At 34.4% G+C, this 26,987-nt stretch overlaps 1 protein-coding gene across 1 annotated transcript in view; it reads left to right on the forward strand.

Moving 5' to 3' along the window:
- Nucleotides 1–26,987, forward strand: part of Stam (signal transducing adaptor molecule) — a 61,515-nt gene continuing 34,528 nt past the window's right edge. Inside the window, exons 1-2 of the mRNA XM_003462774.5 lie at nt 1–243; nt 13,780–13,864. Of these exons, the coding sequence (XP_003462822.2) occupies nt 204–243; nt 13,780–13,864 (125 nt within the window). The 5' untranslated portion in view covers nt 1–203. The remainder of the gene's footprint in view (nt 244–13,779; nt 13,865–26,987) is intronic.

Raw genomic sequence — 26,987 nt, forward strand, 5'->3', positions numbered from 1 at the left:
GCGGGGCCCTACCAACCTTCTTTGCTGTTGCCGCCGCGGCTGCTCCCGCGGTTGCTGGGGGTGGATGAGAGGTGGAGCTGTCGTGGTCCAGGTGTGATCTGTCTCTAGCTGGTTTTGCCTGAGGAATCTTCCTTCCTACGTCGCACCCTGACTCCGGTGGTGCCGAGGGGGAGTCCCTGCGGACACCTCGACACACAGTGGAGATGCCTCTCTTTGCCACCAATCCCTTCGACCAGGATGTTGGTGAGTGTTATTAGCCCTCGCTGTCCATTCCCCACCGGACTGCAAGCCGGTTTTGTCCGTCCCTCTTGTACATTCTGGATCCTCGGGTCACGGCGAGGCCTTTCCCCTTTCCTGAGAGTCTTCCTTTAAGAGCTGACATAAGATTGAGAGCTCGGCGCATCCTCTTTGAAAGAACTGCGACTCAGAACCTGTGACATGGCCTTTGAGCCAGAATCGTGGGTTTCGAAGGAGCTGTTTAAGGGGTTGGTGTCAGGGGCCTCGAGGAGCAGCTGGTGTAGCATCTGGTGCTGGGACTTTGCTTCTGGAAGCACAGCGAAGGACTGTGGCGTATCGGGTACAGTGGAATTTTAAATCCTGTAAAAGTGTTTCTGTGGTCAAATGTTAATTAAGTGTGTGAGACTGGCAGAATGTTTCAGATAAGGTGTTAGGGGGGATTTTAAAAATCTTCTTTAGTAGTCCCTGTAGGAAAGAAGTCTGATTCAGGGTAGACTGTCAGAAATACTGGGAAAGATGAAGATGAATTACGTGGTAATAATGGGAACCGAATTGAAGACCTGAGATGCTTTTCTCAGTTTAGGTCGTTATACGTTAAGAAGTTTTCAAGAGAACTTTGAATCTAGAAAAGCGTCTGAAATGCTAACTTTTTATTGCTTCCTGAATCATTGGTATTAGGTATGATCAGTCTCATGACAATTCGACATGCTATGTTTTGTTTACTTGTAGCTACGTTTTCTGGCCTGAAAATACTAATTCTGGGACTTGAATTTCTGGGTAGAGAATTTTGGGGTGCTTTGAATGTAGTTAGAAATTACCTTGATACACAAGTATGGAATGAAAGCAAAGAAGAAATACCATGTTCAAGACCTGTAAGGTAAAATTTGATGACTATTCTAGTAAAGGAATATAAGTATAACCTTATGGAGTTACTTTATGCTTTTTGGGCTATATCTTACCGCATATCACTGAAGCTTAGGGATTTGGGATAAGACTACAAAATGGTTCTGTTCTGTCTCTGCCGCTATGTAGATCACAGTAAAAATTAGAGATAAAGAGGCAAGGTAAATTCTTTGAGTTCCAGTGCCCTCATCTTTAAACAGGGGGAAATACCTGCTTCTGTTCTGTCATTAAATGAAACAGTATGTTGAGGCTACACAGTGCCTTGTATAGTTAGATGCTAGCTTTACTTTTTTCTCAGCTTTAATGTCCTGAATTTTAGCAGTGGATTGAACTTTAGAGATCACCGATTATTGTCAATAAAATTAGAAAATTTCACCAATAATAACAAATAAAGTTGGAAAATTTCATTTAATAAGCATTTGCCTTAGTATTTACAAAACAGTGCTCATTGACATAAAAGATGCTATGATGAGCAAGATCTTCTAACTGCTCTCGAGCAGTTTTACAACTTATTGCATTAACTGTAGGACAAATGCTTAAAACAAAACAGTAGTCCTTTCGTCCGTTTCTAGCACCTTCACCTAGCTTTAATGAACTGTCAACGAACCAGAATCAGCTTTATAGTCTATTGACTTGTTAATTTGTTTTTCTGATGCTAGGGTTTGAAATCAAGGCATGCTCTGTTTTTCAGCACATACATGCATTGGATTCTGATAAATTTCTAAGGTTAAACCTGTTTCTTGAACCCACATCACCCAGTTTGCACACAGGCTCCTGCTTGCCTTTATTCTTTTGTTTTTGTTATTTTATCTTTTTGCATATCATCATTTCCAGCTTAGAGCCAACTTGTTTTAACCTAAATTATTTCCTGAATGCTGTAGCCTAGGGTTTCTTAGTAGGAAGGATATTGACCTTTTAGACTAAATAAATATCTTTTGGGGAGCCTGTCCTACACAGTGCAGAGTGTTTTACCCCATCACTGGCCTTTAAATACCAGTTGGTCTTATCTTTTTTGTTTGTTTACCAAATTATGTAGCATTAGGAATAGTTGTATTCTCTGTTTTGCTCCTTAATTATTTTGGTATTGCTACGTGGTAGGTGTTTTATATTTTTCAGAAAAGCTTTTTAAAGTTAGTCCAGTTTTTTTATTTGAAGAGAAAAAAAGAAAGAACATAAAAAAACAAAGCAGTAAAAGGGTACAAGTAATACAGAATTTCAAGAAAAAAAAATATACAGTAAGAAATCATCAGTTAATAGGTTACATATTATCTTCCCAGAAACAGTTGTCCAAATAAATTAGTCCAGTTTTGTATCTGTATGAGTTCTCATGATCCATATATTGAAAAATCACAAGTTTAAGAAGAGCATTTAGTCATCCCCTGTTAGAAATCCTTGAATGAAGTCCAGAAGATTGCTATGCTGGTTTTTTCTTTCTTTCTTTTTCACTAGTATATCATATAAGATACAGCATGTAGACTACAGAATACATTCAGCTCTTCCTTGTCACCTTGTCTTCCAATGTGTCAGTTATATTAACCCCATCTAATTCATTTAAAAGAAATATCAATTCCTTTACATTTGTATACATTTATACTCTTTCAGAATTGTTTTCAACTTTATTTATATACTGAAATTGTGAATCAGAAATTGACTGTTTTATGTAATATAACATTTTCTGTATTGAGGCAAAGTACTGGTGACAGCCTTTTTCTTGAAGAAATGCCTAAACCTGTCACTACTGTGTGAGCTGTGTGAGGACAGATTTTTGTTTTGTTTACTGTATCCCTAGCATGTAGACCAGAGTCTGGTGCTAATAAACACTCAGTAAACTTAATAAACCCACTTCATTCTGGACATTATATTTCTGCTTAACTCCTTTTTAGCTTTTATTACTTTTCCTTTTTTTTTTTTTAACTTTTCCTATTTTCAATGGCCGGATGATGAATATCGTGAGGGGATCAGTTCTGGATCCTCTTCTCCTTTGACATTTTTCCTTTTGATATCTTGAGAGGAAACTTACCCTAGTGTTACTAATCCTGGAAACTGAGTTAAAGACACTGCTTGAATTCAAGCCTCAGGTTTGTTATCAGAAATGTGACTTAGGGCTAGCTGCTTGAATATTCTCTGCCTCTGTTTTCTTATCTTGAATATGGGATATGGGGATAATAAAAGTTCTAACTTACAGGGTAGTTAGAGTTGAGTTGGTATTTGTGAAGTGCTTAGAATAATTTCTGTTTTTGTTTATAGAGATTAAAAAAAAAACTCATGTAATTTCTTAGGTTTAATCACTCAAGTGACTCTCAAATTTATAAATTTAATCTCAGCCTGAGCTTATTCACCTGCCCTCTTGGTAAGCGCCTGTGGCGAGGGCCAGGAGGAGAATCAGAACTCCTGAGATCCGGCCATGGTGGGACTCAAGCAGCTTATTCACCGGCCCTCTTGGTAAGCGCCTGCGGTGTGAGCCTGGAGGAGAACCATTACCTGTGAGCCTACTGTCACATGGGCTAACAAATCAAACACCCTTCCCTCACCCACCCTCCCATAGCTACTGTGGATAGATGTCTCAGCATCTCTTGGGAGGATGACCATATGCAGTATAGCAAATATGGGGGATTTCCTTCTGTCTTCTGTTTGAAGGCAAAGGTTGTTTTCATTGTTCTGTTTTGTTATGTTTCTTTTGCTCTATTCAGTATTCTCAATTGGTTTTATAATGTTCTATTTTTGGTTTGATTTTGCTATACCTAATTGACTGGACAACTATTGTGAAGATAAAAAGATATACCATAGTACCTGTTACTACTATCCCAGTGTCCTACTGTGAAATCCTGTACCAATTTCACTGTGTTGTCTTGATTGGCTTTGTTCTGTTGTGCTGTTACATGTTTACTACCTTCAAAATAAAATTAAAAAAAAATTTAATCTCAGCCTGAATTCAGATTTAGGTATTGCCTCTTAGATTCTGATAAGTCTAAAAATAAACAGGTCAAAACTCAATTCTTAGCCCTAAACTTTATTTATTGATTGATTTTAGATAGGGTCTCACTATGTAGTGCAGGTTGGTCTTAAACTCACTTATGTAACCCAGGCTGGCCTTGAATTCATGGCAGTCCTCCTGCCTCAGCCTCCCAAGTGCTGAGATTACAGATGTGTGCCACCATGGCCAGCTCCCTGAACTTTCATCTTTGTCTGTTTCCGAAATGGTACTATTAATATGTCTTGCCACTGGTTTCTGATGTCCAGGATTCATTATTGATTCTTTTTGCTTTACATTCTATGCCCAGTTTACCACAAGATTTTTTGGTTTTACCTAAAAAAAAAAAAAAAAAAATATATATATATATATATATATACACACACACACACACACACACACACACACAGAAACTTATCACTTCTCTCCACTTCAGCAGTAGTATCATATTTGGTCATTGTAATCTCTTTCACAGACTATGTCAAGAACACTGTGGTATTCTTCTTTGTTAGCACTCTACCACCTACAATCATTTACAAAAGCTCGGGCTACTTTAGAAAGTGTCTATGTCACTTACCTGCTCAGAACCTCTCCTGGGTAACTTCCCATACTATTTTCAAGCAAATGCAGATCTTTGTTGTGGCCCACAATCTGATGTGACTGTGATTTCCTGACTGCCTTTTGTCATGTCCTGACTGCCTTTTGGACACTATATGCTTGTTTCTGTCTTTGAAGCTAACTTACGCCATTTTCTTGGTGTAGATTACTGCTCTCCTAGGTGTTTTAAGGTCTTGCCATTTTCTATAGAAGCTTTCCCTAGTTGCTTCCTATTTTTTTTTAAAGTCTATCTTTACCCATCACTGGTTCTTCTTACCATTTTATTTTTCTTAATAGCACTTTAACTACCTGACATCAAGTGGTTCATCAATCTCTTGTTGTAGAATGTAACTTCTATAAGGATGAAAGAATTCATTTCTACCCCTAGCACCTTATGGACAATACCTAGTACACAGTAACAATTCAGTGTATCCAAAAATGCATTATTGATATTTTTCAAGATTGTCAGTCTTGTGTTTCTTATCTGAAGTTTTGTTATGTTGTAAAGAATTGATTGATAATTGACCATATCTTTCTTTGTGTAGTTAGTTCATTCTTTATATTATAGTTTTATACCATTTTAGTCTTTAGAGCTGTCTTTGAATCATTTCTATCTCTGCAAAATTATTGTCTTTGTTTTTATAATACTGCCTTTTTATACCCAAGGATACTATCTTGGGTAACTCTACAATCTACAGACTTAGACATGTTTTTAATCCATTCATTTGGTCCAGTCAGTATCCTAAACCGCAGGCAAACTAACTTTTCTTGATGTGTGATTTGATGGAAAGAGCTTGATGTTCTTAAATTGTGCTTAAATTGTGCCTGCAGCATTTACTAAAAGTAAATGGGCAAAATTTATGGTAGAGCAGGTATAGAACACCTTTCAGTTCACTTCACTTTTACAAATTGGCGTAAGTACCTAACTCACAGGATTGCTATGAGGATTATCTGTAAAACACGGCCTTTTGTAGTTGGGTAAGCTTCAAAACCTCAAATTCAGGGTGTTCAAGACTGTATTGGATCTTTGCTTCTGTGTGATGACTGGTGCGTGTATTGTTTACTTAGTCACATAGTTCAAGAGCCTGAGAGTCATTCTTGACTACTGTAATTGTAATTTTTGGTATTGCAAACAAATATATGCTGCCTTCTATATGCTACACATACTGCACGTGCCTCGTAAGGATCCTGGCGTAAGATCTCTCTCTTAGTATTTGGCTCTTTTTCAAATATCTTTTCTTTCCTAAAGGCAAATTTCACTCCTGATTGACTTTACACTATGCTGCTTTTCAGATGTGTATCTTTTTGGCCTGACCTATTCTCTTGATCCGTTTTTTTTATTAGAGTTTTTTTGTTTGTTTTGTTGTTTTGACTGTTGGAGATTGAACCCAGGGCCTCAAGCATATGGAGCATACTACCAGGGAACCAGACTCTTTATGGGCCATTTTTGAAGAACTGTTACATCTGTAAGCTGACTGAATGAGAGCTCTGTTCCTGTTGCCTAATTGTGATGGATAGTCATCCTTTTATCATTTCTCACTCCCCAAGTGTTTTGGTAGTCATAAAATTTGAAAAAAAAAATCAAAAGTATCTGGTTTTCAGAAAAAAGTCTCCATTAGGAAGACTATTGAAATTTGGTTGAGCCCCTTATGTGTGATTTTCTGTGTACTACTGGACAAATTTCTTAATCTGTTTTTAATTATCAGTGTTAGGAACTCTGAAGATAAAATGAGATCATTATGAACTCTTGAATTCTTTAGAGGCAACTCTGTTATTTTAGTCTCTTCCAACCTTTCCCACAAGCCTTGTTTTTGTGTTAGAAAATAAAAAGTTTTGATTTCATTTGCTATTCACAAAACCATGTTGAATTGCTACTCATATTTAATATTCTTCTGATTTGAAGATATTTGTTCTTTGATAACGTAAGAATTGTGCTTCCAATTGTTAATCTTAAAGCATCAAATTAGAAGTCTCAGATAACTTGCATTTCTGATTTACATGTCTAGGTTTGAATCAGATACAGTATTAGTCACTGTTCTGTTGCTGGGACAAAATACTTGAAACACACACTGTAAAGGAATATAGATTTATTTTGTTTCGTGGTTTCTGAGATTTCAGTCGGTGGGCAGCTGGCTATATTGCCTTTGGTGAAGCAGAAACATCATGGCCAACAAATGGAGTACAGGAAAGCTGCTGACTTCATGGTAGCCTGGAAACAGGGAGGAGCCACAGAAAAGATACATCCTTTAGAGACAGACCACCAATGCTCTGCTTCTTCTCATAGGCCCTGTTCTCCTTATGGTGCATTTAGCTATGGAATCATCAGTAGATTGCTTCATTTATAGGCTTAGCCCCGTGATCCAGTCACCTTCTGAAGATCCTATCTCTGAGGAGATCAGTATTGCATGGCTGTAGATAGCCTCACCACTGAAGGAACACATGAGTCTGAACACATTTGAAATCTAAACCATAACAGACAGATGCTGATCCTGTTCACATGGGGCGGAATTGAAGAAGATTGTCTGTGAGTGTCAGCACGTCTCCTAATGACTGTACCACAGATTCTTGGTTATGTCATTGATTCAGAATCTCTTAAGATTACAGTTATGATAATTACCAATTCATATTTGATCAGACATAGTGTATCTTTTTAATAAGTTTTTAACTTTTTAATAAGTTTAGTTTTAATACTTTTTAATAAGTTTAGTTTTAATACACTTAGCTATTATATTTTTAGAATAAGGTGGTAAATTTTAAGGCTAATATATGTTCTTTTAAAAACACCATGCTTAGAGCTGGGTATAGTGGTGCATGTCTGTGAGAGACACTGTCTCAAAAAATGAAAAACGATGGAGAATGTAGCTCACTGGTAAAGCATGCTTAAGTTCTATCCCTAATACCAAAACAAAACAAAATGTACTTAGGTAATTTTTTGAAGAGAGAAGTCTGCTTGGCTACCAGTCAAGAATAATGCATTAATAATTAAAATGCACTAGCAGATCAAAGCAATAACTGGCTTTAGTTTTCTACACGGAAATAAACATTAGACTGAGGTATATGGTTCAGGATGACTTATTCAATCTTCTTGGGCTTTAGAGGGCCTAAGTATTTTGGGAGTAGAGTTTTGAGGTTTAGAAGCTTTGCGTTTGGGACTCTTTTAGATGTTTTGATGTTCTTAGACTGAGAGCATGGGTATTGAAAGGGTTACTCAATGTAGAGTTTAATATCATCAAGGGCTTTACAATACACTAGGGATGCTTGAACAAATACAGGTAAATTTGAGACAGTTTATTTCTTCATATACCTTGGTTAGAATAAACAATTGAATAACATCCTAAACTTTTCTTTCTTTTTTTTTCCAGACAGGTCTCATTATATAATTCAGGTTGGCCTTGAATGCACTATGTAGCCCAGGCTGACCTCAAACTCACAGTGATCCTCCCAGTTCAGTCTCCTTCGTGCTGGGATTATAGGCTTTGTATCCTAAATAATCTACTTGATGGATGTTGCTTATCTTGATGATGTTATGGCTTGTCTCTAGATGTCCCCCCAAAGCCTCGTGTTCTCATAGGTGAGCTTTTCAGAGCTTGCTGAACAAAAGGTATGTGATGTAGGGATTTAGGGCACATGTTTATAAATTAGTCCACTGATTGGAATAATTGTGGTGTGGCTGAATAGGTTTGCTGAAGACAGAAACCTCACCTTGAGTGTGACTGGTACCGCCTAAAAGGGTTGTATCCTGGATGGGATATAAGGAAAAGGTAGGCTTGCTGCTGCTTCACTGTCTCGTACTTGGTTACCATGGACTGTTTCCTCCGTGATGCCCTTCTGCCTTGCCACCCTGCCTTGGAGCCAGCTGACTGTGGACTGAAACATCTACAAACTCTGAGTTGAAATAAATGTTTCTTCCTTTAATGTTCAGTGTCACATATTTTATCTCGGCAACAAGAAAAGTAACTAAGATACATATGAACTTGAGAATTGTATAGTTTGGTTGTTGGGTAAAATAGATATCAATCATTGATGGTATTGTTGAGTTCCACTATTTCCTTACTGATTTTCTGCTGCCTAATCTGTTCATTTCTTTGGTTTTAATAGTGGCTTTCTTCTTACCATTTTAATAGTTGATTTCTTATTTTATTATTGCTTCATATATTTTGATGCTCTATTATTAGGTACATGAATGAGGATTGCTGTGTTTTTCTGGAGAATTGACATCTATTGTGTAGTGATTCTCTTTATCCCTGATAACTTTTCTTGCTGTATAAGTCAGCTCTATCCCGAAATGGTATACTTAGTAGCTTCTAGATTTTTTGTTCGTTTTTGGGTTGTGCTGTTTTCTGAGTAATAGGGATTGAATCCAGAGTCCTTCACACTAATTTACATTTCCAGCCCTTTTCTAATTTTTAATTTTGAGACAAAATTAAAGTTTCTCTGGTTTTGTTTGAACTTGTGATGCTCTTGCTTTAACCTCCCAGAGTGGTGGGATTATAGGAATACCCCCAGGCCTGTCACTTTCACTTTTTGTTTCTATTTTTCACTAGTATTAATATGGTAGAGGTACTTGGTTCACAAGCAGTTATACTCAGGTTTTAATGAAGAGCTTGGTCTCTGGACTATGAACTTTGTACCACCTTTTCCTTTAGTCTTTGCCTCATTCAGGTGAGATGGGAGAGTGGACTGTGGCTGGGTATTTCTCTTTGCTGAGGTAGCAGACAAGAGCAAGTAGGAGCTAGGAATGCCCCTTATCTCAGGTGAGTTAATATATCTAAACTATGATTAGAGCAAGTAGTGAAATTGTTGCTCTTAACAAGGTAGGCCTTGTTAAGAAGAACAGAGTGCTCTGGTGTATTTTCAAATGGTTTTTTCCTTTTTTCTCCCTCTCCTGATACTAGGTAGGAATTTCTGTCCTGTTTACCATGAGAAACTAGTATTGTTCCTGGATAAAACTCACAGAGCTGAGCTGCCCCTGTGATTTGCTCGCCTCTAGAGTTTTAACTCTCATGCTTATCCCCACCAAGTCTCTAGCAATTTGTCAATCACCTTTAGATCTTACATCCAGGCTTTGGTTGCTTTGGTTGTGGGTGGTGATTGCTGACTGTGTAAAGTTGTGATACTTTGCGTCTGCTTGTCTGTCTCTAGTTCTTGGATTGAGGTTCACTGTTTAAGCTCCTGTCCCTGAAAGATCCAAGAGAAGTACGTATTCAACTTTTTACTTGTTCACATGGGCTGCTGACTGCTAAATTCCATACATGTCAAATTGAAAACAAAGATTTCCTTCATTTTTTATGCCTAGGATTCCAGTATGCTTGGGGACTATTAGTCCAGAAAATTTCGCTTGACTTCCAGAGAAAGAATCTTCACTTCACTCTTCACTCCTCTGCTCTGCATGAGAGATAGTTGCTAGTGGTTCTAGTGAGAAAGGCACCTACATTCCCAACAGCTGTTACTGTTCCTCCCTAGGTCCTCTTCCTTCACTTTCATTTCCAACCATTCTTTCTGCTACCAGCTTGAACCTTCTGAAAATTAAGTAGTATAAAGTAGCCTTGTTCTTAAGCTTTTTTTCCTTAGTGCAGATATATGACTTTTCTTGGGTGTTCTCTATAGATTACGTATATATTTATGTACCATATATATTTATTTTGGTATAAAACTTTTAAGATACAGTTGCTATTTATCACTTCTGATGTTTACTTTGACCTTGTGTATTTATCTAAAAAAACTTGTAATTAAGGAAGGGAGCTAAATTAGATGATTGGGTCCAATCTGCTATAACTCTGTTAATTTTTTTTTAATATGCCAAGTTTTTATTTAGGAAAAAATATTCAGAGCTTGATTTTTCTTTCCTTCAATCCTCTCTCCCCAACCAAAAAAGCAATTCTAGCTAAATAATTAATTGCCTGAGGCATTTTGATTGAGATCTTTGCTTAGGCTATGTTACTTCGTAGGCAAGTAAGGAAATTTTTTTCAAAATGAAAATCATATTTCTTATTTTAGTCTATTTGCAGGTAGAGTGGACCTGTATGTAACTGTTTTTCTTTAAGAAAAACCAATCAAAAAACAACTGAAGTGTGAATGGGGAAAATTATGATAGGTGATAGACATTATGTTCTTTCCAAACCCTTTATTGGAGCATAACACTGGGTCCCAACAATGTCCGATGTCCCTTTTCTACTTTAGCATGATAGTGTCTGGCTATACATCTCAGTACCTATCTCTGAGGAATACAGGAAGTAGTCTTTGTTTTATCAACTTCATACAACAAAAGTCAAGGTGTGTGCACATGTGCAAAAATGTCAAACCAGGATTATACTCATATGATGCTCTAGGAACAGTTGTTGCATATGTTTACCTGAACATCTCAGGAAGTGTAATATACCCACACTATTCTAGGTTTGTCTTTAAAAAATTTTTTTTTTAGATTTTTGTGGTAGAAGTAGCCCAGTTCAGTACAATGACACGTGAAAAATCCAATTTACAATTTTTAGAGGAGGTCAAAAGTGAATCATCAGTTTTATTCATGCATGGATGATGAAGGTGTTCTACTATAGTAAAATACATGTTTTCATAACGTAAGAGTGGTGTGGGTGGTGATGACGATGATGATGATGATGATAAAAACTTACATTGGCCATGGGAGCCAAAGTTCCTGTGACAGTGAAATGGAGCAAGAATTGACCCATACAGACACAGGGAGAGCATACCTCTTTGATTCAGATGACAAAGAAAACAGCAATTAGAAGTAGGTCCAAAAATATAGTGTGGGTCTTAAAGCGGGGAAGCATATTAGATAGAATACCAACACTGCCATTCAGTGTTGGAAATCATTCTAGATGAAATACTACAAGATGCTGTGAAATACACAAAGGCTGAGATGCAAGTAAAAAGTTTTGTATGCACCAGTAGCCATATTTAAGAATGTATTATTATGACACTTTATTAGCTGAACTGAAAGCATTCCTAGGTCTGCTGTACTTAGCGGGGATTTCTCATGGTAATTGCAGGAATGTAAAAAACTTATGAGAGAGCAATAGGTCAAAATATGGCATAAAAATTTATGCCTTTGTAGATGTGAAGAATTACTATACTTTAGTTTAGAAATTTATCCTGGAACTCAGCCATCAGTTCCTTATTCAGATAGTAATAAAACTAAACAATGTTGTGGACAAACTTGTTGCTTCTATCTCCCAAAATATCAGACTATGACATTAGACAACTGGATTACCAGTTTCCAATTGATGTTACATTTGCTAACAGAGCAAATGTTGACCAGCACAGGAGCTATATACAGGAGCAAAGCAGAAACTCCACATGAAATGTTGCAATTGTATAGTACAATCTTTGGATTTCAGTAAGATTTATATTGGTCTCGTATATGGCAAAGAAAAGCAAACTGGTACTGCTAATGTCGACATTGTACCATGATGGAATAATTGATAGGGAAACTGTGATAAAACAGAAACTTTCTACAAAAAAATCAGAAGTGGAGTACATGTTCTTGATAAGTTATGCAGCAACTGTGATGTCACTGGAAACTATTTATTTATTACTATCTGAAAGCATTGATCAGTGGTTGTGTTTTACTTGCTGCTAAGCATGTGTGACATAAATAGCTTGATGGTTTTCAAAGGCAGTAACACTAGTGACTGATGGGTGAACAGGCAGGCACAGCATCCCAAAGGTCTACTATGACAACAGGAAACCCAAAAAGATGTCAACTGTGCCATACAAGAAAGGATAGGAAAAACAAAACGTATATACTAGCAGCGTGATACTTGTTCATGGAACAGTCAATTTTCATGTGTGAAGAGTGCCCTGGGTATGACAATTGAAGCAAACATCATTTTTTTTGTAGAGTTCTCTTGGTAGTTTCATTGTAGTTCACATAGGTTTTCATTTCTGAAGTTACCTGTTAAGTTTTGTAAGCAAGTAAACAGCTAATGTGAAAATGTTGATGTTTATTCTAAGCACTCATAACACATTTGATATTGTATTTTATTATTGATAGCTTATTCCTCTGCCAAGTGCATATTGTACAACATAGTAAGAAGGTCTTGACAAAACAGGAATAGAGAGGTGATGAGAATGGCCTGCTACATAGGAAAGAAATGCTAAGAACATGTGCTGTCAGTACTAGAGAGATGTGTGTCTGGAATATACGTTGTCATGTGTGAAGAATCCCTTGGAAAGTGTGATAGTTTAAGCAAAAATTATTTCTTTGGTGGCTTTGTGTTTACATTGCAACTCACATAGGCTTTTATTTCTGATACTATCTTTTAGGTTTTATAAGCGAGTATACTATAGCTGATGTGAAATGTTGATGTCTATACTAAGCACTCATTACACATTTAATATTTTATCTTATTGACATTATTTAGGTCTGATAATTGAAGTAAAGTTTTTTTTTTTGTAGAATGATATTGGTATTTTCATTGTAGTTTATATAGGAGTTTATTTCTGATATTATCTTGTAGGTTTTGCAAGCAAGCACACAGCTGATGTGAAAATGTTGATCTCTATTATAAAAACTCATTACATATTTGATATTTTATTGACATCTTATTTTCTTATTATTTAGCTGTGCTAATTAAAACTTTTTTTGTAGAGTGCTGTTGGTATTTTCATTTTAGTTCATATAGGTATTTACTTTTGTTGTAGTTTTTTAGGCTTTTTACACCTAAAATCAGTTGATGTTAAACTTTTTGATGCTCTTTTTATAGACAATAAATATTAAAAATGTAATACGTTATTTTTGTGGGTTTTTTCCTGTTTAAGCATTCATTGTTTAAGATAATAAAATTCATAAAATTGAAATTAACAGTTCATCAATAGTTATATTCTAAAGAATAAATATGGGTTTTAAACACCCATGAACGTGCCTCTGTGTTAAAAAACATGTTATACTCCCAGGGCTAAAGGTGGATATAAAGGTCTTGCTGACTGGAGTGCTGGCAGCTGTTTGGATTTTTATTAAAACTTGATTAAACCATACCTTGGTGATTTGAATGTGATTACATATACTTTAAAGATCTGAAAAATAACGTTTCTACAATTCCTCTTGTAATCTACAGAGAAAGCAACCAGTGAGATGAACACGGCTGAGGACTGGGGCCTCATTCTGGATATTTGTGATAAGGTCGGCCAATCCCGCACTGGGTAAGTGTTCTAAGTTTCAAAAGATGAAGAAAAAAAATGAGGAGGGTAAAGGCATTACGTTACAATGTAGTTTAAAAGGGGAATGTGTTTACAGGAATACCTTGAAGAATCATCCCACATAGGTTACCCCATGTTATCAGCATGACATGATTAGTAAATAGTTGGTACTTTGTTAGTCTCTGTCTTTTACTATTTTTCTTCTGTGAAATCTTTTTCACTTGATTTGTTGCTTCTGCAGTATTCCATCCAACTTGATTATTGACTATTGAAAGAAAGAAATTAGAGAAATATAACCTTAAACTTTTGGCATGTGTTGCTGTTTTCCAGGTAGCACAAAAGTAAATTACCAGGCATGCATATGATTTCCTGTACTCCTGGGCTAATAACATTCCGCCATCAGTGGTCTACCATATTGTGCCACAAATATTATTGACTTGTTTGTGTACTTTGATATGAAAAAGACTATGAAGCACTGTTGCACTGCACTTGATTCTTCTGAGTGGTCATCTTAGTAACTCACAGTATCTTCTTTGGCTGTTCCTTTTCTCATAGATACCGATGTTCCTTAAATTTTCCTTAGTTTGTTTTTCGTAACGCTTTTTCTTTTAATGTCTTGAAACTTTCAAGTGTTTTTATATGGAAGAGTTCTGATTTTTAGTTCTGCTTCTTCTTACCCAAGGACTGGTCCTGTGGACACAACATCATTTTTAGATTTCATAATATATAGTCCTTTATCTTACCCTACAGAAACCTGAGCTCATCTCTTTTTGCTTAAACCTACTTTTCCTTCGTTTCCTGTTGCAATTAATGATGAGATAATTTTTTTCATTGTACTTAAAACCTCAGAGTCGCCTCCATCTTTATTTTGTTAATGAATACTTTTACTCTTCACAGGCCTTCTGAAAATGTTGATGAGAGTCTCCTTAATTCTTCAGCCTGTGCTGTCAGGCAGAGAGAGCTTGTTTTCTGTTCAGGGCCTGTCTACCCCTTCACTCTAGCTCTGAGGATCCCTAATGCACTTCCCTACATACTTTCCAAAGACTGATTCAGACATGGCCCCACTAGTCCCTTTGTTATCTTTGCATTTCAGTATATTGAGTCTTGTGCTTTCTGGCCCAGTTCATTAATTTAATTAGAATCTGAATAACTACTATGTTCTTTGTATCTATTCCTCTTTCTCCATTTTGATTTAGCCCACTTTACTTGAGACATTCCTTACCTTGCCTGGAGTTTTGATTAACATTCTGGCATTTGTTTCTATTATCATCTATTTTATATCTAATTCTCGTTTTCATTTGCCATGTGACAGCTATGTTCACCTTACTTCTCTATCTTCCATAGAGAATTCAGTCTCAATTTCTTAGTCCTTTGGGCTAGTTATTTTCTATTTACTTCTATTTCCCATTCATTTCAACTAATTACTTGAGTTGCCAGTGCTTTTATATCTTAGGTAAAATGCCCCCCCCCCCTCCCTTCGCCCTGTCAAGTACTAGGAATTGAACTTAGAGCCTTTGGCCAGGTTTTTTTCCCTTGAGACAAAGTCTCACTAAAGTCTCCTAAGTTGGTGGTCTAGGCTTGAGTTTGTAATTCTGACTCAGATTCCAGCGTGCTGGGATTATAGGTGTGGGTCACTATGCTTGGCACTTTTGGTTCTTTTATTCCTTTTGTGTGGGGTATTTTCCTATCTTGCTTATTGTCTCTGTGACTTACGTTTTTTCAGAACCAGTTTACATTTTTTTAGAATCATTTCTGTCATGGAGTGTCTGCTTATCCCTTTAATATCAAGTTTCTTGGAACCCTTCTATCATTAGGAACCATTCTATCAAAGGCCTTCTTAGGGCTGTGCCTGTAGCTCCGTGGTAGAGTGCATGCTTATCATGTATGAGACATTAGCTTCAATTCCCAGCACATTTCCTAATTGTGCATTCTCCTACATTTTAGTAATTTATGTGAAGTAACTTAGATTTGTAAACAATTCACCAAATTTTGTGGTATAGAGGAAGGAAGCAAATAACTTAGTGGTTGAGACTGTGGACTCTGAAATGAGACTAAGTTCAAATTCTGACTCTAACCACCGAGTCGTGTCACAGTGGTCAGTAACGTGTCTTTCTGGGACTTACTTTTCTAGTTTGCCGCATAAAATAGTATCTTTTTCAGATGGGGATTGCTGTGACCGTGAGATAGTCAATAGGTAAGGTGTTTGTAGCGGTACTTGGCACGTATTTAAATGAATGCAGCTCTGGACACTTGATTAAAGTCTTATTTGTGGTGGTTTTTCTGTTGAGGGCTGGGTGTCAACCAAGATCTGTTTTCTGTATAGTTTTGAGATAAAGCTTTATCTAGCATTCTATTTGCAAAGTCATCCTCTTACTGTTAGTTCTCATTTTATCTTTACTCTGGTGTTATTTTATGAACACTTTTTATAGTACCTTGATGAGTTTCTTGAAATCAAAAGACAGACTCCTTTTCATTACTGGAAATATTCCATGATTTTATAGTTTAAAAAATAAATGTATAACCTATCTGAAGTTCTGTATAGTGTATAATGAAGGTGTGGAAGTCAGTTCATTTTTTCTGCACGTTAACCTTTCTTATTTTGCGTTTCCTCACATTTGAAATTGATTTGTAGCTTTAAAAATATTTTTAAAATATTTTAAAATATTTTAAATGTTTTTTAAATATCTGTGTTTTGTTTTTATCATGTATCAATAGATTTAGAGACATGTTCTTTTTTTAGCCTTTAAAATTTATTTTAAATTCATACGCTTTTTCTAACATTTGAGTTATTTGAAGATTTTAACTAAGATTATACTATATCTTTGAATTACTTTGAATTATACTATATCTTGAATTAATTTTTTTCCCTCGCACTTCATGCTTTCCTCCTTTGTTAGTAGTCTCTAGTGGTTTTAATTTCCCACTAATTTCTAAGTACTTATTTGTTTATGGAAATAACTATCAATTTATATCTCAAGGAGTTGTTTGAAAAGTATTAAATAATAGAGATACCATTTTAATATTTTTAAGATTTTAATAAGCATCATATTCTGAATAGTTGCTCGTGTATGTATTATTTTTTTAAGTACTACTTTACTTCCATACCCATTTTGTTTTGTTTTGGATGTCTTTTGTTGTACCTTGATATTCTTATGTTGCAAAATGGCATGCATAAGTGCCATCTTCATGATTTTCGTGCACTGTAGCCACTTTTGCTTTCCTGGGCTCCTTTCTCCATTATAAAAAAAAAATCATGATTATATTGTTAGAAAGCAAAATATATTTATATAAAGTACTGAAACATTTTCTTTGGCATAAAAGTTCATTTGTTCTTATTTTAATTTAAAATATCTTTATGTGTCCTTAAAATTACTATGCCTAAATAGCTAGTAGATAAACATTATGTATTCCCAGATCAGTTAAATAGTATAAAATTATTAAGGTTCTTTTCAGGTGAGGAATGAACTGCTTATGTTGATATTTTAATGTGTCATTTGTTTTAAATTTATTTTTATTGTGTATTGTGTAAATAAAAATGAAACTTACCCTTTTTAAGTTTCAGCAGCATTTAATATATTCACACTGCTGTGCAGGTACCATCACTATCCACCTAATTTTCTTTTATTACCTCAAATTGAAATGCTATGCCCCCTAAAAGATAATGCATTTCCCCCCTCCAGCAGACCCCTGTCACCATGTGTAATTTGCTTTTGATCTACCCTATCTCACAGGCGGTCTGAAATCCTCTCATGCCCTATCATATGTTTCGCTCTACTCTAAATCACATCAGGTATCTAGATCTCCTTCTCAACTGAAAATATTGTTCAGTGTTTTTATGCTACTATCAGCGGCCCATATCTAAACATACCTATCTAGATTTCTAACTAACAAACCAGCTCTCCATAAGCTGTCCATATGTACTAGTTATAAGATGATTTGAAAGATCAACTGATTCGTAGTATGTATAATTATTTAAAACCTAAGTACAATGAAATTGTTTATTATCTCTTTCCTCTTTTCAAGCCATCTGTCTTAGATTTGTTACAGTTTGGAAAATGTCTTAAGGTCTTAAGAGGGAAAGAGCCATGATTGTGAAATTTCATTTAGTCAGAAATTTTATTTACTTATTTCTGTAAACTAGATGCATTGCTTCCTATGATGTTATGAAAAATTGTCATTAAATTTTAAGGGAACTTTTTTATAATTTAAAGTCTGCACACACATATATGCATGTACACATTTATGTTTGATTTTAAAAACACAGGTGCTAACAGAAAGTATTTACTTTAAAAAGTAAATATTCACATGGCTCAAAAATTAAAACAGTTTAAAAAGATGAAAATTGACACGTCCTAATTTACATCTCCATTTCTCAACCCTGCATCCTATATGGATGCTGTTTGTTTCTTTTAAAGTATCAGTGGAGAAATTTAGAAATTAGCTTTTAATTTGACATCAGTTTTAGTGACAAATGGAATATTTGACTCAATAATTATTGAAGAAATTGCTTAATAATTTTTAATAATGATATCAATCTCAGGAAACCGAGTAGATGTAATCCTTTGCTTCATGTAATTTATTTTATTTAAAAGCTGGAAATACTTTATTATGCTAAACTTAAAACTTTTAAAAAGCATTCTGAGAAATTTCTCAGACTCCTCAAGGTAGTCACATGATTTTTAGCATGCAGTTCCAGCGCATGAGTAACTGGTGAAGAATGCCAGCTAGCTCACATGATACACTTGAACAGTCTCTTGTCTGGAAATCAAGAGAACTTTCAGAATGATAGTAACAGTTTTCTTTAGCATGTTTCCACATAATAAAGGACTTTCTGTTAGTTTTGGTTGGTTTATGTTTTATATATGTCAAAATAGATGTGGGGATTGACTACAATAATAAATTGAAATTTGTATAATCGCTGTCTAGGTTACTATGTGCTTTATTTTATATGTTACAATTTTTGCTTAGCTATAATCAAAGATATACTAACTGATGTGGAAAACATGATATAATTCTTTTCTTGGCTAATAGTTATATTTAAGTAGTGGATCTTTGATTTATTCAAACAAGGAGAAGGATAAATTGATAGTTACTGTGATATTTTGTGAACAATATAAATGCAAGTTTTCAGGAAGGAGTTTGTTAAAAATGTTTCTTTTGGCTCTGTATTTACAAAGGAGAAATCATATTCATATTAACATTCTCCTTAACAAAAGAATTTCTTATTTGTTTCATCTTCCATTCATAAATGGAGAGTGGTTGTCTTGACAGTTTTCTGTGCATAGTAATGAATTAAGTGGACACAGCTTTTGCTACCCATGGTACTCACAGCCTACGGTAGAAAATAGGAATAAACAGGGAAAGGGTTGAGAAGCTAGTGAACTCTAATGGAGAACAAAAGAGAGACCTACTTAGGGCTTTGATGGAGGGATTTGAGTGTGTGAATGACATTGTGCTGATTTTAAAGTTGACAAGAGCAGAAAGTAGTGCATCTGAGGAAAAAACTATGACATGTGTGTGAATACTGCAAGGTAGGAAAAAACTTAGTCTCTTAAAAACTGGAAAAATGCAGAGTCACTAGAGCAGAAATCAGTTGCCTGACATGTGCACATGGTTCTTTCAATTAGCAGTAAGGTTTTTTCTGCCTTTGTGACTTAGCTTATATTTTATTCCTGAATAATATTCCATTGCAGTTTATGTATTACTGCAGTTTATTATCTGGAGGACACTTAGTTTGCTTTAGTTTTTTATAATTGTGAATAAATCTGCTGCAAACATTCATATACCGTGTGAGAAAAACTTAGATTTTCAGTGTAACTGGGTAAATATCAAAGGATATGATAACTAATTCTTATGATGGGTATATTTAACTTTGTAAGAAATCACAGAACTGTCTCCGAAGTTGCTGTATGTGATCTTTTTGGAATGTATCCTGTTAGCAATATGACATATGAGGCTTACTATTTACTGTTTGGAACCCAAGTACCACAACACCATTTACTAAAGAGACCTGTCTTAGCTCCTTTTAATTTGAAATAATGTCTTTATATATTATGTATTATATATTCCTGTATGAATTTAGATCTATTTTTGAGTTTTCTCTTTTAAAAGTTTCTTGATACATTTCTCTTTCTGTGCTGTTTCCTTTATTAAACTTTGTCATACTTTTTTAATATTTGGTAGAATTAGTCTCTTTTATTTATTTTTTCAGGAGTTTTTCTACATATTTTTGCCATCTCCACTGTCCTTAGATAAATCTTACAATTGACTAGAATAGTTTAAAAACAAAATTTTCTTTTTAAATTCACTTTTAAATTCACTCCTTAAGTCAATATATTTTAGGGGCTGGGGATTTAGCTCAGCAGCATAAGCACCTGCCTTGCAAGCAGGCAGTCGTGAGTTCGATCCCCGGTACCGATAAAAAGGAAAAAGACAAAAAAAAAAAAAAAAAATCAATACATTTTATTTTTTTGTATCAGGTCTTCCTATTTGGGGACCTAGCATATCTTTTGTATCCTTTTAATAGTATTTTAAAGTTTTCTTGTCAATCTTGTACAGGTTTTGTAGTATTTCTTATGACACATTTTGTCTCTTTTACTGCTCTTTAAATGAGATTTTTCTTTCACTGGTTGTTGCATGGAAATTTTCTTCTTTTAGAGGTAGTTGTATTATAATGTCTGTGTATGTTAGAAGGGAATGTTCCATTGTGACGGGAGAAACTGAGATGATGATTTTGGAGAGAATAGGGACAAGAGAAAGCCAGCTGTTTGACTAGGTAGTTGAGAGCAGAATCTGAATATATCTGAGTTTTCTGTTTTTACTTGAGGAAATAATTTATTTTTTATTTTACTAAGTTGTAAAACATCCTGTGTTTTGTAGAATAAGAATTATGCAGTAGAGATTATTTTACAGATGAACAAACTAAAGTCCTGAGAGTGTAATAGAACTTAACCAATAGTAAGCAGAGGCAAAATTAGAGTCAGGTTTCAATTTCAATACTTGGACTTCTGGGTTTTTTCCCCCCACTGCACCGTGCTGCATTGCATTCTTATAACTCTGACCTGTTAAAATCACCAGAGTATACCAGTCTTCCAGTATTTAATAATTTCTCTCTCTTCCATACGTAGTACATTTTATTTTGTTTGACTGAATATTAGAAAACATTGTGTTATATTGTCTGGGAATCTCAAAATACCATTGTACTGAATTTATGTGGTGACTTTTCCCTTCCGTTAATCCTATAATATTTAGTTTTAGTAAGGTGATGTTTTAATTTACCTCCTTTTCTAATCAAGTATTTTGGGACTTCATGAATTTGTAAAATACTTAAGAAGCATTGTATACATTTTCCTATATTCATATTCTAAGTATCTCTCATAATAATAAATGCATGCTTAGTAAGCTCAAAATTAAGACTAACTGTATTCTGTTTTGCTTCCCTTTCCATGTGTTAAGTAAATTATGTTTATATAACGTGTTACAAATCAAATTGACATTTTGACATTCTTAAATAAGAATTATTACAATATTACTCAGTTTAGTTCCGAATTCTTTCATATTTTACATTAGAGTTTGCATAAAGCCTATAATGCCTTTATACTTTGAATGACAGCCACTATATAAGACTATTCAGTATTTAAGAAGGGGTTTTTTTGTCTGTTAATTTCCAAATATGTTTAGTTCTTTCAGTAAATACTTGCGTTCTCGTTTCTTTTAGCTACTTTGTGCCTGCTAAGTACTGGCATACTAAGACCTATAGAAGTTATTTATGCGTATATGTAATACTCCCAATATAGACATATATGTGTCCTTGAATAATAGGCCACAGTAAAATGTTTTTGTAGCATATAAGATGAAAATGTAAAGTTTAAATCATTCTTACATAACTTTGAAAGCCATAAATGTAGAAGTAATGATAAAGAATAAGACATGTTTGTCTGTAGAACTGAAATTGTTGAGTATCTCCAAAGTCTCTGGATCTAGAAAGACTATATTAATGTTCTGATAAGGAGGTAGTAGAAGCACCTCTTTCCCTTGCTTTATTATTTTTTTAACAGATACCTCTGTCAATCTCCAAATCTTTTTCCTGTTGTATCAGCCATGCTTCTGTTGTTCAGCAGTGGTTCTAAGCCCATGTGGTATTGCTCCATTGTGTATGGTTTGGCTCTTACATAAGCTAGAACTACTAACATTGATTAGGCAGGAACAAGAATGAAACATTCCACGTAGTGAATTACTACAGAGAATTTTCTCTCCCAAATACCAATTAGTGCCCCATTAAGTGTTATTTGCTAGTACTTTTGTACTTTTTCAGTCTCACTTAATAGGTGATTGGAGGTTATCCATTCAAACATATCCATTAACTTTGCTTTATGTTAGCGTCACTGTTAACCTTTTAAAACTATTTTTTCTATTTGCAGTACTTTCCAGAAAAAGTCGTATTCTTACTTTGTGAGGCCCCAAGAGAGATAATGAAAAGATGCCATTTTCATTTTGAAAAATTGATCTAAAAGATCACTGATGGATTTTGTAATGTGCAGGAATTACAATTTAGGTTTACTGTCTTCTCAATAATAATACTTTCCTGAGTAATATAAAAGCATTTTGCCATTGCTTAACCTATAATTTTAGAACATTAAAATATTTTTCAAATGAGATGTACAAATGGGTCATACTAGACTTTTCAAAAGTTTTATGAAATAAAAGATGTCAATCTTTTATCCAACATAAGTCTTGAATACTTTATCTAATAGTAGGATCTTTGTAGGAATTTGTCTATTTTATCTAGGTTGGCTAATTTGTTGACATTCAATTATTTGGGGTTTTTTAAAATCCTTTTTATTTCAACAGATTGGAAGTAATGTTTCTTCTTTTTTGATTTTAATAATGTGAGTCTATTTGGTCAGTCTAAATTTCAAGATTTGTCAGTTTAGTTGATCTTTTTTTAAAAAAAAACTTGGTTTCATTGATTTTTTCTGTTGGTTTTCGGTTGTAATTTCCATTTATCTCTTCTTTAATCTTCATTATTTCTTTTTCTCTCCTCACTTTGGGTTTGTTTTGCTATTCTTTTCTTAGTTTTTTAAGGTAAAAGTTTAGGTTACTGATATAAACTTTTTTCAATTATTTTTATTGCAGTAAAATACATGGAACATAAAAATTACTATAATTCATTATTCAGCATATAGTTCAGTGCTATTAAATATATTCTTATTATTGTATAGCTATTATCATCCATCTTCAGAGTTCTTTTCATCTTATAAAAGTGAAATTATATATACATTAAAGAGTCTATTCCCTCTTGCCCATAAACTTTGACGACTAATAGTGATTTTGATTTTATAAAAACCTATATAAGTGACATTATACAGTATTTGTCCATAACTGGCTTAATTGCTTAGCATAATTTTTTCAGGGTTTATCCATGTTCTAATATGTGCTAGAACTTTTTTTTTTTTTTTTTTAGTATGTGTGCTGCTGAAGCAAGCATTAGAATTTTTTTTTTAAGGCAAACTAACTGTGTATATGCCACATTTTACTTACCCATTTATTTGTCAGTGTATGTACACTTGGACAGTTACCATATTTTGGCTATTGTAAATAATGTGGTTATGAAAATCGGATGCACAATAACTCTTCAAGACCCTGCTTGAGTTCTTGCGGATATATTCCCAGAAGAGACAGCTAAGAGATGAGTAAAACACATGTCTGGATGTGTCATGGAATGTGCCCTTTAGCACTGAGTCTGGTCCCTGGTCTCCTCCTTGCTTTCTTTCCTTCCAGGCAGCTATTAGGTTAGCAGCTTTTCTTGGCAATGCCTTCTGCCATGGTATATATACCTTGGAGCCAGCTGACCATAGACTGAAACTTCTGAAATTGTAAGCCCAAAATAAGCACTTCCTGTTTAGTTGTGTGTGTCAGGTATTTAGTCATAGCAAGAAAAAAGATAAATCTATGTGGTAATTCTGTTTTTCATTCAAGAGCCTGTACACTGTCTCCATTAACATACTGTTTTACAAACCATTTACATTCCTATCAACAGTGAACAAATGTTCCAATTTCTCTCTTTCTTACCTACACTTACCAACCCCTGTGTCTTTAGTAGTAACATCCTCATGGATTTGAGGTTGTATCAAGATTTTTTTTTTATTGGTACTGGGGATCGAACCCAGGACCGCCTGCTTGCAAGGCAGGTGCTTATGCCGCTGAGCTAAATTCCCAGCCCCGAATCAAGATCTTTTTGTAACATTATTTACAGATGTAAATTTTTCATTTAAGTACTACTGTTAGAGACTCTTCTAAGTTATGTTTTCCTTTTCATCTGCCAGATACTACCTGCTAATTGGTAAATGTGTGAGAAACTGAATTTTGAGACTCAGTTTGTGATAAATAGTTTGAACATTCAATGAGTTCCTTGCTCATGAATTTTTGAACACATGAACACAAATGTTTTACACACTACCGTTACTTCATGTTACCGTTGTTAATGTAAACAGTGCCTTTGCTACATGCCACTTTGAAAAATCTTTATAGTGTATTTTTCTGCAATAAAATGAACCTCTTATAAAGTGTACAGTTTGACAGTTTCAGTTTTGATAAATGCACATACTTGTATCAGTATTACCATAATCAAGATAGAAAGCATTTAACTTAGTACTTTTCACTCCAGACAACTGCTCGCAAGTGTTCTGTCATTATAGAGATTAAAGTTTCTTTTTTATAGAAGTTCATGAAATGAAATTGTATGTTACATCTAGAACTGAATGTTTCTAAGATGAATTTATGTTTTTATGTGTATCAGTTCTGTTTATTGCCAATAAGAATTATAGTGTATAAGTATGTTATAATTTGTTCACCCATTTATCTTTTGAACATTTTGAGCCATTCATAGTTTTTACTCTTCATTTTATGAAGAAATAAAATGTCCTAACAGAATATTAAGAGAATAACAGGAGTACATTGTGTATTGTTAACTTCATTGTCATTAACCAGAATACAAGACATAAGCTATTTAACATAAGTTTTTTTGTTGTTTTTTTGTCTTTTTCCTTTTTATCGGTACCGGGGATCGAACTCACGACTGCCTGCTTGCAAGTCAGGTGCTTATGCCGCTGAGCTAAACCTCCAGCCCCTTAACATAAGTTTTCATGAAGTATGTGTTGTGTGATTTCTAGTACACTATTTGGAACTTTTCTTCTATCATTTAGTTATCAATTTGTGTTTAATTCTGTTGTGGTGGAAGAATGTACTTCGTGTGGTTTTAGTCCATCTTATTTGGTCAGCATTTGTTTTTGTAGCACAGAATGTGGTCCCTTTTGTAAATTTTCTATGCACTTGAAAAATTTATGTTGTTATATGATGAATGGAGTTTCATGTCAGTAAAGTCAAGTTGCAAAGATTGTTGAGATTGCTTTGTCAAAATTTCCAATAAATTTGTCCATTTTTCCTTTCAGCTCTAGCAGCATTTTCCTTTTATAATTTAAAATTCTTTTATTTCATAGGTACGTACACATTTAGAATTGTGATGCCTTCTTGGGGAAATTAACTCTTTAATACGTGATGGTCTTTTTCCTTGGTATAGTTTAATGACATGGATTGAAATTTTAGTCTTCCATTTATAAAGATCATTTGTGCCTATTCTGTTTATTTTTTCTTTATTTCCACTTTTTTAAAATGTCAATTGAATTTTTATGGTTTTATTTTTTTCCATTTAAAATTTTAAGAGTTGGCCCTTTTTCAGTTTTTTACGCCATTGTTTTCCATCTGTGCTTCAGACACTTTCATTATATTTTTAAATTCGACTCTTTCATACTGTGTTGCTTTTTGGTTTTTGCTTTTTTTTTTGTACCAAGGATTGAACTCACGACCTCACATTTGCCAAGCAGGATCTTACTCCGCTGAGCTAAACCCCCAGCCCTGACTCTTTCATACTTATCTGATTAATTTTATCCAATTTTTAATTTTGCTATTTTTGGTTTCTAGAGTTTTGTTTCTTTTTATGTAACATTTTCTTGATGTTTCACTTTTTTTGTACATCAACAACAAGCATATGTGGCAATAGCTCATATGAATCTTTAGCTGCTAATCCATCCTGAATTTTCTCCCAGTCATTAGCAGTGTTTTGAAAAAAGAAAAAGAACTAAGGATTTAGCTCAGTACAAAGTCCCTAGGTTACATTCTTAGTACTGCCAAAAAAAAAAAAAAAAAAAAAGAAAGAAAGAAATGTTGGACTTTATTCTTTTAAATTGTGTCATTCTGTAGCTTATTTTTCAGTTGTTTCAGGGTGGACTTAGGGATAATGTAACTGTGTCTTAACTCTGTTTTGCCCTGAATATTCAACAAGTACCATTTACTCTTTTATAAACTAAGACAACTTTGTGAGCTTTACGAAACTTTTGACGTATACTGTAAGTTGTCAGTCACTTTCTGTCCAGCCTCATGTGATTTTTCATGTATGGTATTTTCCACAGTGGACCTAACTAGACTCCTTTACAGGAATCTTGAGTTACTCCTTTGCTCTACTCTGCAAATTCTAGCTCTCTCCGGCCTCCTAAATTCTGATTTCTTTCTACTTAACTCACTGAGATCATAGTGGTATTCTTGGGATTACCTTCCTTGCACTGAAATCCGAATTATTACTCAGTAGCCTAATGCCCTCAGTTACTTGAACATATTTTTACTTTTTTATTTGTCTCTAAAACATTTATGTCTTTCAGTTTTTTTAGTAGTTTGCTTTTGTGACAGTAAATACATCCACCTTGTTTTCTATTTCTGATACTTTGTCCTCACATTTTTCAAGTCTGCTACCCATGTTTTCCATTCATCTATCTCTGCTTGCTTTCTTTTCATACTTTCTCATTCTTTTCTGAAGTGATCATTAATGTATTCTTTCTTAACGCAGTTAATTATTTGTTTATTCTTTAACCTTATCAAACATTTTATTGGTGATTCCTTTGTCTAATTAAATTCTCTTTGAGCTTGTTAAGCATCTTAGCTTTTGCTTATGTGTTTATTTCTTCAAACATTTGAACATTTGGTTTTTGAGTTCTTTGCCTAGAGTTTCCTTTATGTTAGTGCTCATAAGATTGGTTCAGGGGAGTCAGGAGTTTGTGGGGACATCTTGTCTTGC

Source organism: Cavia porcellus, unplaced genomic scaffold (genome assembly GCF_034190915.1).
Source record: "Cavia porcellus strain 051 isolate PalLab524CR breed Dunkin Hartley unplaced genomic scaffold, mCavPor4.1 scaffold_27, whole genome shotgun sequence".
NCBI lineage: Eukaryota > Metazoa > Chordata > Mammalia > Rodentia > Caviidae > Cavia > Cavia porcellus.